Source organism: Scylla paramamosain, chromosome 8 (assembly GCF_035594125.1).
Source record: "Scylla paramamosain isolate STU-SP2022 chromosome 8, ASM3559412v1, whole genome shotgun sequence".
NCBI lineage: Eukaryota > Metazoa > Arthropoda > Malacostraca > Decapoda > Portunidae > Scylla > Scylla paramamosain.
In genome coordinates, this window is record NC_087158.1 from 10868056 (window position 1) to 10888299 (window position 20244).

Consider the following 20244-nt stretch of genomic DNA (forward strand, 5'->3'; position numbering starts at 1 on the left):
AGTAGATAGACCTACCTAGAACACCTGTTAGAAAGGGCATGCGCGTTACTTAACGATTACCACAAGACCCAAACACATAAGTTTAACAACTGTCTGTATAAGAATACATTACCCTATAAGTAACGTGCAGAATCATACCTGTATTACAAAATTATTCATATAAAATACTGTCTATGATCATTAATGTATGTCTTCAGGTTTTGACTGGATTCAGTCGGATTCAATAAACGATTCGTGTCATCATGTGGGTCTGGAACAACCTTCGCCGCCTGCTGGCGGTAATAAGTGCCTTGAAACCTTCCTCTTGAAGGAATTCAAGTCACAGGAAGGTGGAAATACAGAAACAGGCAGGGAGTTCCAGAGTTTACCAGAGAAAGGGATGAATGATTGAGAATAATGGTTAACTCTTGCATTAGAGAGGTGGACAGAATAGGGGTGCAGCGAGGCCACTGGAGGAGGGGAGGCATACAGTTAGCAAGACCAGAAGAGCAGTTAACATGAAAATAGCGGTAGAAGACAGCTAGAGATGCAACATTGCGGAGATGAGAGAGAAGCTGAAGACAGTCAGTTAGAGGAGAGGAGTTGATGAGACGAAAAGCTTTTGATTCCACCCTGTCTACAAGAGCGGTATGAGTGGAACCCCTCAGACATGTGAAGCATACTCTATACATGGACGGATAAGGAAGGCCCTTGTACAGAGTTGGCAGCTGGGGGGATGAGAAAAACTGGTGAAGACGTCTCAGAACACCTAACTTCATAGAAGCTGTTTTAGCTAGAGATGAGATGTGAAGTTTCCAGTTCAGATTATATGTAAAGGACAGACCAAGGACGTTCAGTGTAGAAGAGGGGGACAGCTGAGTGTCATTGAAGAAGAGGGGATAGTTGTCTGGAAGGTTATGTCGAGTTGGTAGATGGAGGAATTGAGTTTTTGAGGCATTGAAGAATACCAAGTTTGCTCTGCCCCAATCAGAAATTTTAGAAAGATCAGAAGTCAGACGTTCTATGGCTTCCCTGTGTGAAATGTTTTGTCGTAGCCAAGCCAAGGGTGTGTTGTCGCCAAGGCACCCAGGCCTAAAGCATTGCCCCAGAGGTCACTAGTCACCGCCGTGACCCCTCGTGAGACTTACGGCACCCCTGGTCACACGAACAGGACTGTGCCTGCCCTGATGCCGAGGCACCCGAGCGCCGAGTAAAGGTGACTAAGGCCATGTAGTTAATGGACCTAACCTATTCGCAATCAATTTTGTGATCAAGTTACCTTACAGCTATTGACCTCACAAAACACAAAACAGTAACCCACTTTTAACTTCAGTAATGCATGAGCTAGAAAGACATAGAAAAACCATATATGTTCGCGTGTAAAGGTGGTTAACCATAGACTCCCTACGAGACATGTTTCTTACGCACCTACAGTGAAGTATAAGTATCCTGGTGATCGTGTGGAGTGAAGGAAGAGATGAGTGTACTAACTAGTTAGATTTTGAACCTTAAGGATAACTCCTTATGTAGTAGTAGATAGCAATGTACATAGGTCGAGGTTGCCGTCGTCAAAATGGAATAAAAGGCGAAGTAGGGAACGATTCTCTCAGAGCTAACTAGACTCCCATTCGACAGCATCATGAAGTTTCCAGTCGTTCTCTGCCTCGTCTTGGTCATAAGTAATACTTAGAAGATTTTTCCTAAGTGCCTTGCGTGTCTCGATTTAATATGTTGTTTCAGTGTACTGTGGTCCCCATATATTTTATGTCATTTTCCATGTGTTAATATAATGCTGAATCTTGATGAATGATTTTAATATTTTTGTGGCACTTCGAATGTAGTGCTAATATTTCAATTTTACATTTGATTATTCTTTTATGTAATTATGTCAAGTGTGTCCTTACATGTTATATGCTACTGAATGACCTGAGTTGGTCGATAAAATCTTGCTAAAGTAAAGTGAATAGTAACGTCAAGATTTATTGAAAGGTCACTCGATGTTTTAATAAGTGGTGGAATTCTGGTCTTTCATTGCCTGCGTGTATCGTTGGAATGTGTTGATTACTGGTTAATAAATAGTGTTAACGTTTCTGGACTGCGTTTGTGGCTTACCCCACTGTGAGAACCCTGGCCTTAACTCTTGGTTACCTGGATTTAAACCGTGTAGTGTTTGTTATATAAAAAAGTAGTGCTGTTCCTGCGAGCCTCTGCCTTCCCTTAAAGGTAAGGAGGAGGGTTACGATAGTTTACTTCCTGAAGGGTTGGATGTCTATGAAAAGACGAGGAAAAGTGCAGGGTGGTATCATCAGCGTAGGAATGGATAGGACAAAGAAATTTGGTTTAGAAACTCATTAATGAATAATAATAAGAGAGAGAGTGACAGGACAGAACCCTGAGGAACACTACTGTTAATAGATTTAGGAGAAGAACAGCGACCGTCTACCACAGCAGCAATAGAACGGTCAGAAAGGAAACTTAAGATGAAGTTACAGAGAGGATAGAAGCCGTGGGAGGGTAGTTTGGAAGTCAAAGCTTTGTGCCAGACTCTTTCAAAAGCTTTTGATATGTCCAAGACAACAGCAAAAGTTTCACCAGAATCTCTAAAAGAGGATGACCAAGACTCAGTAAGGAAAACCAGAAGATCACCTTGACGGAACCCATACTGGCGATCAGATAGAAGGTTGAGAAGTGATAGATGTTTAAGAATCCTCCTGTTGAGGATAGATTCAAAAACTTTAGATGAGCAGGAAATTAAAACAATAGGACGGTAGTTTGAGGGATTAGAATGGTCACCCTTTTTAGGAACAAGGTGAATGAAGGCGAACTTCCAGCAAGAAGGAAAGGTACATGTTGACAGACAGAGCTGAAAGAGTTTGATTAGGCAAGGACAAAGCACGGAGGCACAGTTTCGGAGAACAATAGGAGGGACCCCATCAGGTTCATAAGTCTTCTGAGGGTTTAGGCCAGCGAGGGCATGTAAAACATCACTGCGAAGAATTTTAATAGGTAGCATGAAGTAGTCAAGAGACTGGAGGAGAGGGAGGAATAAGTCCAGAATCGTCCAAGGTAAGAGTTTTGTTGACTTGTTTTGTTAACCAAGAGTAAGAGTTGTTGACTAGTTGGAGAGCAGACTTGGCATTGTTCCGGGCAGAAATATAAAGTACATGAGATTCTGGTAATGTAAGGCTGAAGTACCTCTCTATCATGTATAGCACGAGAACAAGCTGTGTTAAACCAAGGTTTGGAAGGTTTAGGTCGAGAAAAAAAAGTGAGGGATGTACAGCTCCATGCCAGACACTATCACCTCTGTTATGCGCTCAGCACACAAAGACGGGTCTCTGACACGGAAGCAGTAGTCATTCCAAGGAAAATCAGCAAAATACCTCCTCAGGTCCCCCAACTAGCAGAGGCAAAACACCAGAGGCACTTTCGCTTAAAGGGGATCCTGAGGAGGGATTGGAGCGATAGGACAAGATAAAGATATGAGATTGTGATCGGAGGAGCCAAACAGAGAAGAGAGGGTGACAGCATAAGCAGAAGGATTAGAGGTCAAGAAAAGGTCAAGAATGATGGGCGTATCTCCAAGACGGTCAGGAATACGAGTAGGGTGTTGCACCAATTGCTCTAGGTCATGGAGGATAGCAAAGTTGAAGGCTAGTTCACCAGGATGGTCAGTGAAGGGAGAGGAAAGCCAAAGCTGGTTGTGAACATTGAAGTCTCCAAGAATGAAGATCTCTGCAAAAGGGAAGAGAGTCAGAATGTGCCCCACTTTGTAAGTTAAGTAGTCAAAGAATTTCTTATAGTCAGAGGAGTTAGATAAGAGGTATACAGCACAGATAAATTTAGTTTGAGAGTGACTCTGTAATTGTAGCCAGATAGTGGAAATCTCGGATGATTTAAGAGCGTGGGCACGAGAGCAGGTTAAATCGTTGCGCACATAAACGCAACATCCAGCTTTGGATCGAAAATGAGGATAGAGAAAGTAGGAGGGAACAGAAAAGGGGCTACTGTCAGTTGCCTCAGACACCTGAGTTTCTGTGAGGAAAAGAAGATGAGGTTTAGAAGAAGAGAGGTGGTGTGGTGTTCTATAGATTTAAAATCTTAGACCACGAATGTTGCAGAAGTTAATGAAGAAAAAGTTGAGGAGGGTGTCAAAACACTTAACGTCGTCGTCAGGACAGTCCAACCTGGGGACATTTGTGGTCCCCTCCCCAGATTGGAACTTCGAGGCTGGTCTAGGAGTCGCCATGAATTTTAAAATTTTGAGTGAAGGGTGTGTGTGTTATTAGGTGCTTGTAGTTTTGTGTGGAGGAAGACATAGGATAGTCAGTGAAGGGAGAGGAAAGCCAAAACTGGTGGTGAACACTAAAGTCTCCGAAAATGGGGATTTCTACAAAAGGGAAGAGAGTCAGAATGTGCTCCACTTTGGAAGTTAAATAGTCAAAGAATTTCTCATAGTCATAAGAGTTAGGTGAGAGGTATATAGCACAGATAAATTTAGTTTGAGAGTGACTCTGTAGTCGTAGCCAGATGATGGAAAACTTGGAAGATTCTAGAGCGTGGGGCACAAGAGCAAGCTAAGTCGTTGCGCACATAGACGAAGCATCCAGCTTTGGACTGAAAATGAAGATAGAGAAAGTAGTTACTGTCATTTGGTTACTGTCACCTGTGTTTCAGTGAGGAAAAAAAAAGTGAGGTTTAGTGGAGGAGAGATGATGTTCTACAGATTGAAAATTAGATCTAAGACTGCGAATGTTGCAGAAGTTAATAAAGAAGTTGAGGGGGATGTCAAGACACTTAGGGTCGATAACTGAAGAGGAGTCCGACCTGGGGACATTACTGATTTCCCTCCCTAGATGTGGACTCCAAGGCTGGTATAGGAGTCGCCATATCAATTTTGAATTTTGAGTGAAGGGTGTGCAAGTAATTATGTGCATGTAGTTTTGTATGAAGGATAGTGTGCGAAGTGCTGGCGAGCGCGCGGGTTCAGCACAGACAACCCTGTTTTTATCATGGTTAGAACAGGAAAATTTCACCTTCTAGCTCCTGTCCACTTAGCAGGGTTCACTTAGGGTTCGCTTACCAGGAAACAAGTAATGGACCTGAGCAGGGTGGTTGTGATCTGGCAACTCGATAGGAACGGAAGAATTGCAGCCCTGCATTCCTTTTTTTTTTTTTTGTGTGTGTGTGTGTGTGTGTGTGTGTGTGTGTGTGTGTGTGTGTGTGTGTGTGTGTGTGTGTGTGTTTGCGTTTTATGTACGTTCGTGTGTGTGTGTGTGTGTGTGTGTATATATATATATATATATATATATATATATATATATATATATATATATATATATATATATATATATATATATATATATATATATGTATGTATATATATGTATATATATGTATATATATATATATATATATATATATATATATATATATATATATATATATATATATATATATATATATATATAGGAACGAAAGAATTGCAGCCCTGTATTCCTTTGTGTGTATGTGTGTGTGTGTGTGTGTGTGTGTGTGTGTGTGTGTGTGTGTGTGTGTGTGTGTGTGTGTGTGTGTGTTTGCGTTTTATGTACGAGCGTGTATATATATAGAGAGAGAGAGAGAGAGAGAGAGAGAGAGAGAGAGAGAGAGAGAGAGAGAGAGAGAGAGAGAGAGAGAGAGAGAGAGAGAGAGAGAGAGAGAGAGAGAGAGAGAGAGAGCATTTATTTACTTAATTCCTGGCATAAGGACGCCAAAAGTTTTCAATTTTTGTATATAAGTATTTTCTTCTATAAGTAACGAGCCATATTGTTGGCTTCCTAATGTTTACAACGTGATATTTTGTTTCTAAACTTATGTTTCAAATTATACTAAAAGCATTTGGAGCATACTGTAGTTACAGAAGCGAGAAATACTTTTAACTGCAGGAAAATGCAAGGCGAGGGAAAGAATTCAAGGAGAATTAACATTTTTTTTTTTTTTTTTTTTTAGTAAATAATGGCTTGAATTGTTTTCCTCTTCGCTGATTATGACACTGTTTTATCCGCTAAAACCATCATAGTTGTCCGGTATTCCTGCCACTTCAAACTTGATTTAGATTCATATATGAAATAACTGATTTTTAACGATGAAACAAACTACGCCTTTTCTCTCTGATATAACACTGATCACGATAACTTTAATTGTTGCTTTCCTGCTATTTAAATTCATGCTTTAGTGGTTTCTGGCTTTCTCCTCAACATTTCTTGTCTTATCACTAGCGTGAGGAAGCCTGGTAGCAGCCATACATTTACGGGGTTGTACTTGTTTTAAACAGATTGCTATTAGTACTTTTGTTCTTTATAATACTGAGTAGTGATTTTGTAATACATAAATTTAACTGCATTTCATCACAGTACTGTAGTTGTTAATGGAAAATCTATTCGTGTTTTCCTCACGTCAGAATTCCAACAATATTTCAGCCCGCTATGCGAAAAAGTGTTTGTCCTTTTTCTTAAGCTGATGTATGACAAAAAACTACTTCAGCTGTCAGGCAGTTTTCTGTTTTGCAATATCATATAAAAAATGCTAACCCACTTCTACCTGTACTTGTATACCTCTAATTGTACGTGACTCGCAATGAATCGCAAACCACTTCCCTTATATAAAAACTGGCATGGGAAGCCACATAGCTTAGGAAAGAAAATAATAATCCCGAGATGTTACAGAGGAAGATTACTATTCAGCGTATTAACTTTTATTTGCGGCTATCTTCAATCATTACAGAAAGCTTGGGGTATCTTAAATGGAAAATTTATCTATGCTGTATACCTCTCACCTAACTCCTCTGACAATAAGAAATTCTTTGACTACTTAACTTCCAAATCGGAGCTAATTCTGACTCTCATCCCTTTTGTGGAGATCTCCATTCTTGGAGATTTCAATATTCAGCACCAGCTTTGGCTTTCCTCTCCCTTCACTGACCATCCAGGTGAAGTAGCCTTCAAGCTTTGCTATCCTCCACGACCTAGAGCAATTGGTGCAACACCCTACTCGTATCTCTGACCGTCTTGGAGAGGTGATAGTGTCTGACATGGAGGCGTATATTCCTCACTCTTTTTCTCGACCTAAACCTTCCAAACCTTGGTTTAACAGCCTGTTCTCGTGCTATACATGACAGAGAGGTGGCCCACAAAAGGTACTTAAGCCTTTCATTACCAGAATCTCATGAGCTTTATATTTCTGCCGAGAACCATGCCAAGTCTGTTCTCCAACTAGCCAAAAACTTCTTCATTAATAGAAAGTGTCAAAATCTTTCACGATATAACTCCCCTCGTGACTTTTCCAATAACTTTTCTTCTTCTTTACCTCTTTATTTTAACCAGATGGCATCACTGCTATCACATCTATCTCTAAAGCTGAATTCTTCGCTCAAACCTTTGCTAAAAACTCTACCTTGGACGATTCTGGGCCTCTTCCTCCCCTTTCTCCACCCTGTGACTACTTCATGCTACATATTGAAATTCTTCGCAGTGATGTTTTCCGTGCCCTCGTTGGCCTAAATCCTCAGAAGGCTTATGGACCTGATGGGGCCCCTCCTTGTTCTCTGAAACTGGGCCTCCGTGCTTGCATCTTTCAGCTCTTTCTATCAACATTTACCTTTCCTTCTTGCTGAAAGTTTGCCTACATTCAGCTTGTTCCTAAAAAAGGGTGATTGTTTTAATCCCTCAAACTATCATCATATTGCTTTAATTTTCTGCCTATCTGAAGTTTTTAATGTATCCTCAACAGGAAGATTCTTAAACATCTATCACTTCACAACCTTCTATCTGACCGCCAGCATGGCTTCCATCAGGGCCGCTCTACTGGTGATCTTCTGGTTTTCGTTACTGAGTCTTGGTCATCCTCTTTTAGAGATTTTGGTGAAACTTTTGCTATTGCCTTACACACATCAAAAGCTTTTGATGGAGTTTGGCACAAAACTTTGATTTTCAAACTACCCTCCAATGGCTTCTGTCCTTCTCTCTGCAACTTCATCTCAAGTTTCCTTTCTGACCGTTCCGTTGCTGCTGTGGTGTTCTTCTCCTAAATCTATTAACAGTGGTCTTTCTCAGGGTTTTGTCCTGTCACCCACTCTCTTCCTATTATTCATCAATGATCTTCTAAACCAAACTTCTTGTCCTATCCACTCCTACGCTGATGATACCTCCTTGCTCTTTTCCACGTCTTTTTATAGACTTCCAACCCTTCAGGAAGTAAACAGTTCATGCAGGGAAGCCAGAGAACGCCTGACGTCTGATCTCTCTAAAATTTCTAATTGGGGGAGAGCAAACTTGGTATTGTTTAATGCCTCAAAAACTTAATTCCTCCATCTATCAACTCGACACAACCTTCCAGACATCTATCTCCTCTTCTTTAATGACACTTAACTGTCCCCCTCTTCTGTCCTTTTCTTGTAACCTAAACTGGAAACTTCACATCTCATCTCTATGTAAAACAGCTTCTATGATGTTTGGCGTTCTGAGACGTCTCCGCCAGTTTTTTTTTTCATCTCCTCCGCCCCCTTCCCGCTGCTAACTCTGTACCAGGGTCTGATCCATCCATGTATGGAGTATGCTTTACATGTCAGGGGAGGGATTCCACTCATACCGCTCTTTTAGACAGGGTGGAATCAAAAGCTTTTCGTCTCATCAACTCCTCTCCTCTAACTGTCTTCAGCCTCTTTCTCATTGCCGCAGTGTTGCATCTCTATCTATTTTTTACCGCTATTTTCATGTCAACTGCTCCTCTGATCTTGCTAACTGCATGATTCCCTTCCTCCCGCGGCCTCGCTGAACAAGACTTTCTTTTTTTCTCTCTTCCCTAATCTGTTCACCTCTCTAATGCGAGAGTTAACCAGTATTCTCAGTCATTCATCCCTTTCTCTGGTAAACTGGAACTCCCTACCTGCTTCTGTATTTCCACCTTCCTATGACTTGAATTCCTTCAAGACACTTATCCTTCAATTTCTGACTACCGCTTCGGGCCCTGTTTGGGAACAGGCATCTCAGTAGGCTTGTTTTTAATCGGATTTTTGTTGCCCTTGGCCGGTGTCCCTTCTACATATAAAAAAAAAAAAGTGTGTGTTACACACAACTACCCTTTCTTGCAGACTACTATGGAGACTCCTATTCTATAAAAGTAGGCTGGGGCATAAGGCCGGTAATGACTCACTTATCCCCTTAAGGCAACTGATCCGACTAACTCTTATCCTGCCTATCTCCATTGGATTTTAGTGCTCTTCTCAGTTCGTCTGTCCTGTCTAAGCGCTGGGTAGTGACTTGACTGTGGGAAAGGTCGCCCAGCACTCTCCCTTTGCTACTATGGAGCCGAGGGGGGGGGGGGAGGTGACACATACATACGCACACCCGCTCAAACTGATCCCCGCGCTGTCTCTACAGGAATAAAACACTTTACTTCTAAAAATACTATTGATTAACTAGGTGGTTTAGACGATCACTACTATATTGTCATGAGCAATTCTTCTGCTAAATACTAGGTGAGACTCATTGAATGGACAAGAGGAAATAAGAAAATTGACGAGGGGAACAAGAGTGATTGCTTGAATAAATATCACTATAAAGCTTAAGGCTTGGTAGCTCCGTGCCTGGGACACGTGTGTAAGTTTCGTCCCTGGCCTCTCTCTCTCTCTCTCTCTCTCTCTCTCTCTCTCTCTCTCTCTCTCTCTCTCTCTCTCATTATTCTTTACTCATTCATTCTTACTACTCTCTTAATTTTATATCGCTTTATCTCGTTGCACATAGCAATCATAATAATACGCTTCGTGCATAATATATCGCCTACTGTTAATTATTCATGTCACAACATCAACAGGCCGCAGACATAACCAGCATAATAAGAGGCAAAGACACCTTTTCACCATCGCAATACCAGGGGCACAAACAGTATAATTACCCAAGATCACATGATCATTCTCTTCTTATCATGCCACAACCCAATACACCTTTAGACATTACACTCAAATACGTTTCTTACACCATCATCAACGCACTTTTTGATTATTTCAGAAATTCAGATACAAGTAAAACGTTTATCACTATTCACTAGTACAAAATTAAATATGACTCCAATGTTAACAACAACACCAAGCTTTGGTTTTGCCAACCATGTAGTCTGACATGAAAATAATTTTCAACAATAGATATCACAAGTGCAACCCAGCTACACAGGGTTTTTCCTTCATTTTTTTTTTTTTCGCACGCGCTCTCTGTGTGTGTGTGTGTGTGTGTGTGTGTGTGTGTGTGTGTGTGTGTGTGTGTGTGTGTGTGTGTGTGTGTGTGTGTGTGTGTGTGTGTGTGGGTCTTACCTGCAGCCGTGGTATAGGCAGGATAACCTCGCGACAACATTCTCTCTTCTCTCACCTCCTTCCCTGGTTGCATGTCTTTGAGCATCTGTATTGCCTCCTCTTTCTTCAGTACATCACCGCTGCAAACAACACGCTATGTACGCCACCTTTACACACAGAGAAGACAGCAAGAGCAAAAACACAAAGAAAAAAAATCATGTGACAAAATCATGAAACGATTATATAACTCTTACAATTATGTAACATATCACTCAAGATAAACAATTAATGAGTGTTGTGCAAGACTTGAGACTCAGGAACTTTTCAGAAAAATTTCACACGAATATAACATAACGTTCCACTAAGTACATGGAAGTCTGGAACACCATTGTGCTCAACCCGGAGTGTAGTGTTATCACGTGCTTAACATGATACCATCGAGGCTTTACGAGTATTACTCACATGTATCTGAAATCAATAGTGGACACCAGTCTTTCAGGTTCCATATCGGCAAGCAGCTTCCATAGTGGCTTGTGCTCGATGCGTGCCCACAGGTCCCACAGAGCATTGGTAATGGCTGCCACAGCTAAGTGAATCACGCCCTTCTCTGGTCCCACCTGTTTAGGAACGAAATTATTAAAGAAAAAATGTCTGCCCTGTTTATGGCAACGATGGCAATACTGTTTTACAAAACATCAGTCCGGTGGGTGTGGTTCTTATCGTAGTCAATGAGTGTGATGGAAGCGCGGCCCCCTTAGGGGAAGCACCACCCCCGACAAGTATTGACAGGGCGACGAGACGTGCGCCACTCACCCATCTCATCTGTGACTCGGAAGTGAGGGCCCGCCAGATGCCGGCGAAGTCGTCGAAGATCTTTCGGAGTGGCTTTCCAACCACCACGTGCGACAGAGACTTTACCGCCGCCACCACTGCCAGACAAACATGACATTAATTGGTTTTATCTCTTAGAATTCAATATCACTGGAATTACCAAATTAGTTTGCTCAAGTTTGTTTATTTCTTTCATAAAAGTTGATGTCTGAAATTTCATTGGATGAGAGTATGCCTTATAATGTCCTGCAATTAAAACATTAACTCATATTCCAGCACTTGAATTACGGGTATAGCTAAATATACGAAACTATATGACAATTGACGCTAACAAATAAGGAATTAAATTATTTGAATTTTGTAAACAGAAGTTCATTGAATGTTTATAGTCATTACGTAAAGTTGGAAAGGAAGGTAAATAGGTCGATACTAATGTTATCTAATATATATATATATATATATATATATATATATATATATATATATATATATATATATATATATATATATATATATATATATATGAGAAGGGCTTCGCTTCTTGTGCAGAAAGGTGTAGACACAAAGTATAGGCAGCATTCCTTTATTTTTGGTTATGTTTCTGGAAATACAACAATCCCATCTTCAGACCGTCAATTAAATACATGTTAAAAAAAAAAAGAGAGAGAGAGAAAACACTTCTCTTCAAGAGAAGATAACGAATGATGGTGGTTAGGGACCACCATAGCTCCGGTATACAATAAAATAAATAAATAAATATAGAAATTAATTAATTAGGTAATTTAAAAAGCAAAAGATAATGTTGCATGTTCATGTGAAGGTGTATCACAGCTATGGTGGTCTCGAATATAAGTTCAACAGATCAGCTGCTTTCTCCCCCTCTTCAAGATGATTTATTTATTTATTTATTTTTAGTCAAAAGCGGTAGTAAAAAATTAGTTAGAAAAGCTTTTGATTCCACCCTGTCTAAAAGAGTGGTATGAATGAGACCTTCCCCCACAAAACATCTGAAGGATAAACCATACATGGGCGGATAAGGCCTCTATACAGAGTTAGCAGCTTGTGGGGTTAAGGAAAAACTGGCGGCGACGACTCAGAACACCTAACTTCATAAAAGCTGTTTTAGCTAGAGATGAGATGTGAAGTTTCCAGTTTAGATTGTAAGTAAAAGACAGACTGAGGAAGTTCAGTGTTGATTAAAGAAGAGAAGATAGTTGTCTGGAAGTTGATAGATAGAGGAATTGAGTTCTTGAAGCACTGAACAATATTAAGTTTGCTCTGCCCCAACCAGAACTTTTAGAGAGATCCGAAGTCAGGCGTTCTGTGGCTTCCTTGTGTGAACTGTTTACTTCCTGAAAGGTTGGACGTCTACGAAAAGATAGACAAAAGTGCAGAATGGTATCATCAGCTTAGGAGTAGATAGGACAAGAAGTTAGATTAAGATCAATGATGAATAAAAGAAAGAGAGTGGGCAACAGGACAGAGGCCTGAGGAACACCACTTTTAATAGATTTAGGAGAACAGTGACCGTCTACCACAACAACAATAGAACAGTCAGAAAGGAAACTTGAGATGAAGTTACAGAAAGAATAGAAACCGTAGGAGGATAGTTTGGAAATCAAAGTTTTGTGCCAGACTCTATCAAAAGCTTTTGATATGTCTAAGACAACAGCAAAAGTTTCACCAAAATTCTCTAAAAGAAGATGACCAAGACAAAGAAAGGAAAGCCAGATCACCAACAGAGCGGCCTTGATGGAACCCATACTGGCGATTACATAGAAGGTTGTGAAGTAATAGATGTTTAAGAATTTTTCTGTTGAGGATAGATTAAAAAACTTTAGACAGGTAGGATATTAGAGCAACAGGATTGTAGTTTGAGGGATTAGAGCGGTCACACTTTTTAGGAACAGGTTGAATGTAGGCAAACTTCAAGCAAGAAAAGATAGATGTTGATAGACAGGTGCAAGCACGGAGGTACAGTTTCAAAGAACAATAGGAGGGACCCCATCTGGTTCATAAACCAGCGAGTTTAGTCCAGCGAGGGCAAGGAAAACGTCACTAAGAAGAATCTTAAGTGTAGCATGAAGTAGTCAGAGAGTGGAAGAGAGGGGGAAACAAACCCTAAATCATCCTATAGTGTAAATTTTTAGCAAAGATCTAAGAAGGAGTTCAGCTTTAGAAATAGATGAGATGACAGAGCAAGCTAAGTTGTTGCGCACATAGATGCAACATCTATCTTTGGAATGAACATGAGGATAGAGAAAGTAAGAGGGAACAGGAAAGGGGTTACTGTTCGTTGCCTCAGACACCTGTGTTTCAGTGAGGAAAAAGATGAGGTTTAGTAGAGGTGAGGTGGTGTTCTACAGATTGAGAATTAGATCTAAGAAGGCGAATGTTGCAGAAGTTATTGAAGAAAAGTTTGAGGGCGTGTCAAGACACATAGAGTCGATACCAGAAGAGCAGTCCGACCTGGAGACATTTGTGGTCCTCTCCCCATACGGGGTCTCCGAGGCTGGTGTAGGAGTAACTATATTAATTTTGAATTTTGAGTGAAGGGTGTGCGGGTAACTGGGTGCATGTAGTTCTGTGTGAAGGGAGAGGGTTGTCTTTAGAGCGCAGGCTGTGACTGCCCCCTTTTGTTGTGAGACACAAAGGGAAACGTTCAGTGAGGACACAGCTCGGTTAGTGATAAGTTCAACGCACCCCCTGGTCCACTGCTTCAGATCTCACTGAAGTAATTATCCTTTCAGCAGGTATCTACCGCCTTGTACTTAACGGTCTGAAGACATAATTGTTGTATTTCCTGAAACGTAACCAAGAATCAAAGGATGCTGCCAGTACAATGCATCTACAGCAGGAGGTCCCAACCTTTTTGTTCCTTGGACATTTTTGTAGGTTTCCGTGTACCCTTAAATAAATGAAGGATAAAAAATGAAATTGTAATAGTCTGATATTATATTATGAAATTTGTATGTGCAGACTGCATAGGAATCTTTATGGTGATAACAACTCAAGTAATTTATAAAATATCTTGATACATCACGTACGTTTTTTTTTTTTTTAATAATTATCCATAGCGATCACTATTATGTAAAAGTACACAAAATTACAGTAAAATCCCTCTTATCCGGCATCAACGGGACCGCCGACATGCCGGATACTTGAATATTGCCGGATACTTGATTAGAAGTGAAATTATGTCCACAATCACCACCCTACACTCACGCATCTTACCATAACAAAGATCAGCTGATCTTAATCAGCAGCTGATCTGATCAGCTGCTTAAGTGTAAGCACAACACGCTTCCTCTTTTCTACAACTTTAGGCATGATGAAGGCGTCAGGCGATAAACAGTGCACACGCGGGACTGAGTCACTGAGTAAACACAGTGCAGTGGGCCGCAGGTGGCGCGAAGCAGTGCGCTCTGGTGGCGAGGGGACAAAGTATGCCTCGCGCGGGAATTTTAATCGATTTTATGAGTACACATTGATTTTTTATTGATTTTAAGGCTCGGGGAAAAATGTGCCGGATACTTAAAGCTGCCGGATACTCGAATGCCAGATGAGAGGGATTTTACTGTATTCAAAAACAATGTACTGTTGGGAGTAACCAAAACTAAACAGTACTGATGAAATGGACAAGCTTTTTTTTGGGGGGGGCAACAAGCTGATTAATATGAGGAGAAACTTTAACAACTGCATAACGAAAATCATGTTCTGGTACTTTTAAGATGTGATCTGAATTTTGATTTCATTCCCAACAGCACTGAAAATGCTGACTCACAAAACCACGTTTATTGAAATAGCAATGCTCGTATAGGAGGTTCACCAATCCGTCTGTATGAGCTTCGCATCGAAAACCAAAAATCACAAATTCTTCTCAGAATATACACCATGTAATCATCATATTGGAGGTCTACCAGCTCCTCCTGCATACCTGTCCCAGCCTGTAAACCTGAACATTTGCGGTAAAAGGTACACAACTTCATCTTCACTAAGGCTTGTGATATAGCCATCACTTTCTACTTCCAGCTTCATAGGATGCTCAGTGAGTAATTCTGTGAATTTGTCGGTCTTAGATTATGGATTTCGATCTAGAAATTATGTTACAGTACTGAACATAGGCAAGGTATCAGACTGAATATTTACCCTCCACAGCCGAAGTTTTGCAAGAAATGCTATGAGCTTAGCTATAAATTCACAAGCTGTTGCATATTTTCCTCAGAGATTCTTTTTGGCATATTTAGAACATTAAAGATATCAGCAAGGTAATCAAGGCTAAGAATGAAGAAATGATCCCTCAAGGAAGTGACAAATCTTCACATTTGTGAGAATGTTGAAAATTTTCCTGAAATTCTCTATGAAGTTCATAGACACGTTTTGTGTCATTTCCTCAGGAAAACCAATGTATATCAGTATAGAACATAAGTACACTGTGAGAAGCACCAAAATATTCACACAGTAGTTTAAGTAACCGGCTGTTAAGAGCACTCCCTTTTACATAGTTAACCATCTTGACCACCAGTGATAACACGCTGGATAGTTCAACAAGAACCTTGCATGACAAAGCCAACCGATGAATCATGCAATACATAAATGTCACATGAGCAGCTTCTTCCACGACACGAGCTCTAAAACCAGACCTTCGTCCTAACGTTGCTGGTGCCTCAACAGTTTAACACGTGTAGCCTCTCAAATTTTCCAGCTGTAAGTCAGGTTGCTTGAAAATTTAATCTACCATTTGAAAGATATATTTTTGAGTTGTTGCTCCTAGTAATGCATTCATCAAAATCTCCTCCTTAATGACTTCATTTCCTACATATCGCGTAAATATTAGCAAATGATCACAATTTGTCACATATGTGGACGTAAATTGAATTGCAAACCCAGTTTCAGACAGAAATCTCGCCCATCACATACTGAAAAATATCTACTGACATTTTTTTCTATTCTTCGTTGGACTGTACTGTTAGACAGGAAGACAGAATTGAGTTTTTTTTTTTTTTTTATTCATCTCCGAAGACAACGTACCATTTATTTTGTACTTAAAACAACAAGGTCTTTAGTGGTGTTTTTTTTTCTTTTTTTTTTATCGTACAGTAAGTAAAACTTCATAAGATGCATTCACTGCTGCACTGGTCTAATGCAAAAGACTACCACTTGAATCTAGCCGTTATTTCTTGAACTTGAGAAAGTCAAGATCTTTGTCTTTGAATTCCGGATGAGCTATCTCCAGATGTCGAATGGGAAGGCTTGGTTTCAGTGAATCACTTCCCAGTGTTTTTTTTTTTTTTTTTTTTTCAAAGTACACTCAGTGTTTACTATGAATGTAAACCCAAACTGTAAGTGGGTTTCTGAATTTTTTCTTCTTTTAATCATCATTGCTTGCTTAACTAAAGGGCAGAAAGAAAAAAAATGGACTTTGCAAGTGTTACATAAAAAGTTAACTAAAGTCGGGACGATGACAGAATCTCAAGAGGCCACGCCCCCTCCCTACTGTACTCATACGTCTGGCAGCGGTATCTGTAACAAGATCGATAATTAACCAATATATTTGAGTACACTAATTACTAGTTTTCGCTTCGTAACAAATAACAAGTTTACCGGAACTCATACTTATGTTTCTCATGTGTAATTCATTACACTGATCAGAGTTCGGAAACTTTACATTTCAGGCGGATCTTCAATTATGTATGAAACAATGTTTTACGGTATTGGCGGCAAGCACTCAGGCCAGGCACGCACCTGGGCCGGTGGGCCCTGTTGCGCCAGAATCGTATCAGCTGCATGAAAGGAAAGTTGTGGCGTCCCCCACTCCACTGTCCAGCCATACCCCCCCCCCCAATCCCTGGTAGGCCAGTTGGTACTGTAAGGCTCGTCAGTCAACCAAGAAATATTCTCCTCAATGTATTCAAATATTTCGATAAGGACAAGAAAGAGCCAGTAGAAGATGTGGTGAAGAAAACCTGAGGCAACGAAAGTTTCACTGGCTGTCATCAACAAAATCTGACTCCAGGGCAAGAGGAGTGAAGGAGGAGTTATACAATCACCACTCCATCGGAACCGGTTGTCACCTGTACTTGGGGGCATTGATGACTTCGACAAGGAAGCATTAAGAAGAGAAATTCTGGCCTTTTATGAGAGAGGAGAGCTGCCTACAGTTCACTTACTGCTACAGAAACTTAAGGAACCACCAGTAAACTTCAAAGGAGGAAAAACAAGCCTACGCACATTGCTGAAGAGTTTGGGATTCCGATATAAGAAACACTGTAGCAGCAGAGCTATATTGATGGAGAGATCAGACATCGTAGCTGCCAGAAACAAATTCCTAAGGGAAAAGAATATAAAGAGGCATAGGTGGCAGGTTCATCATTCTCCATGCAGGAAGTACTGAAGGCTTTGTTTCTGGCGGACTCCTAATGTTCAAGTCAAGTATGGAAATAAAAGAGATTATCATGACTCAATGAACAGCATACATTCAGAAAATGGTTTTTGGAGCAACTTATGCCTAATATCCCTCCACGATCATTAATTATCATGGACAACGCTCCCTACCACAACATGCAGCTGAACAAAGCACCTTCAGGAAATTCAAGAAAAGGGGATATCATCAAGTGGCTATGGGACAACAAAATTTCCCATGACGCTTCACACACCAGAGCTGAACTTTATCAGTTTGTTCAGCTTCACAAGAAAGACAAGCTGCGCTATGAAATAGACGAGCTTGCTGCTGCTGCAGGACATAAAGTACTCAGACTTCCACCTTATTATTGCCAGTTTAATCCAATAGAACTTATATGGGCTCAAATCAAACAATAAGGAAGAATGTTGAAGACTTTACTCAAAAAGCTATCAATAATGTAACTCAAGATGACTGGAAAAAATGCGTAGAACATGCAAGAAAGATTCAAGATTACATTAAGAAAGACATTTCTTTTGAACACATGTTTGAGTCATTTTCAATTGAACTGAGCACCTCAGACAACAGCAGTGATGAAAATGACGATAGTGAGGCTGAATAATTAAAAATAAAAAAAAATGAATGCAAATAAATAAAATACAATACAAATAAAAAAGAATATATATATATATATATATATATATATATATATATATATATATATATATATATATATATATATATATATATATATATATATATATATGTGTGTGTGTGTGTGTGTGTGTGTGTGTGTGTGTGTGTGTAAGGGGTGTCAAATGATCCGCCTCCACGTGGTCCACTCTGGGAACGTCATTATAGACAGCTAAAGGGATCACATAATAATTAATTGCAACACTTTCTTAAACACCGCGCCGAGAAAATAGAGCAAGGAGGGGAAAGGAAGGTGGTGGTGGTGGTAGCGATTGTCTGAGAGAGAGAGAGAGAGAGAGAGAGAGAGAGAGAGAGAGAGAGAGAGAGAGAGAGGATGGGAGGAGATGGTGCTGGTGGTGATGACGGACAGACAGCGGGAAAACTCAACTTATTTATTCACAACCTAGTATTTATTGAACCAGGACACCTAAAAGCTCACGGTTTGTTTTATCGTGGAGAGAAAGCTTTAGCAATGATATTGAGACAAGTTATACAAAAATAAATGCAAAACTACAGGTTTTAAAGCATTCTTTTAATGTTATACATTTATGTTATCAGTGCGGCAGTCAGATGTCAAGTGGCGGTGTCGAGACTGCGGTACGAGAACATGTTCTTTATCTACGGCGCTGACGGGAAAGGGGGCGTGGCCTCTTGAGATTCTGTCATCGTCCCGACTTAACACGTATCGATAACAAAAACAATATGTAAATGAAATGACCAGACATTTTTTTTAAATAATAACTTTTTTTTTCTATCTAGCATGGGTTCATTTTATTTCATCTTATTATTTGTTTTTACTAGTTATAAAGTACTATTACATTATATCAACAGAATATTGTATATATGTGTATGTGATTTATAGTATCACAGTATACCGTTATTTCTTCATTGTACTGAGCCCAAATTAAAATCATGATGGAATGTGGATAATGAATCTATCAAATACTGTATTACCATATATTACTAACTGCAGCTATTACCGCCAGCATTGCCTCAATTGACTATAGTTCAATATATCTATTTATTATTTATAGTTTTAATTTATGCGCGGGGAGTTCGGGGTAATGATAGGCTGTTCTGTGTTTGAGTGACGCTGCGCCTCTACATTGTCAGTGACAGCCTGCCAGTCCAATCAGCATCACGACATGTGTCTCAGCCCTTGCAATTATACCCATAAGAATATTAATAATAGGAGAAGCACTAAGCATCACGTTACCTCAATGTCATCAACCCATGACACCTGGCCTCCCAAAAGACACATCTTTGTTAATGCCTTACTCTTGCATCACCTCTGCCAGAACTGGTCGTCATACACCACAATTCCCTTTTATAAGTTCAAGTTATGCTGTACTCGAAGATACTCGTAAAATGGTCAATTACTTGGAGTCCAAGTACCATACAAGTGCATTCTTTTGTAAACTTAGGTACGAGTGCATGTACCAAATTGGATTCAAGCCTGGTATTGACATGACATGACATTTATTTATTTATCTTTTTTTTTTCTTTGGGGGAGGGGGAATATTCTTGTCTTTTCATTTATTTTCTTGAATGTGTGGTCAACTTTTATGCAACACTTGCAACAAAGCTACGGCAACAGTGCTGGTAACGAGTAGCGTTATCACACCTTCACCAGCTGTGAATGTTAGTAGGAAAGGTAGGTGCCGCCGGCCACTGTCTCGAATCGGTATACGAGTATATGTCCCGTACTTTTATCTTGTTAGGCCAGATACAGATTCCGGTCACAGTACGTTTCATATTAGTGAAAAACAAATGGTATTCACCCTACTCTCGATGATTATTGATTTAAACACAAGGTTTGCTTACTAAAATGAGTAAACAAAAAAAAAAAACATTGTACAACCCGACTGCCGATTACAACACCATGCATTGTACAGTAGTGGTTATTGTCAGACCCAATATATCCCCTGAAAAGTGCAAATGTACCACTCATGTACCTCGGCTTATGAACTCACTACATATTTTTCTATAAAAAGAAACAAATTCAATATAGAGAGAG

At 40.0% G+C, this 20244-nt stretch overlaps 1 protein-coding gene across 3 annotated transcripts in view; it reads right to left on the reverse strand.

Annotated features, from left to right (window-relative positions):
* The window catches only part of LOC135102781 (mitochondrial enolase superfamily member 1-like), a 51992-nt gene that overhangs the window by 24446 nt on the left and 7302 nt on the right, over positions 1-20244 (reverse strand). For all 3 annotated transcript variants that reach the window (XM_064008286.1, XM_064008285.1, XM_064008287.1), the window contains exons 4-6: positions 11117-11232; positions 10766-10920; positions 10325-10443 (exon numbers count right to left, since the gene is read on the reverse strand). In XM_064008286.1, the coding sequence (XP_063864356.1) occupies positions 10325-10443; positions 10766-10920; positions 11117-11232 (390 nt within the window). The remainder of the gene's footprint in view (positions 1-10324; positions 10444-10765; positions 10921-11116; positions 11233-20244) is intronic.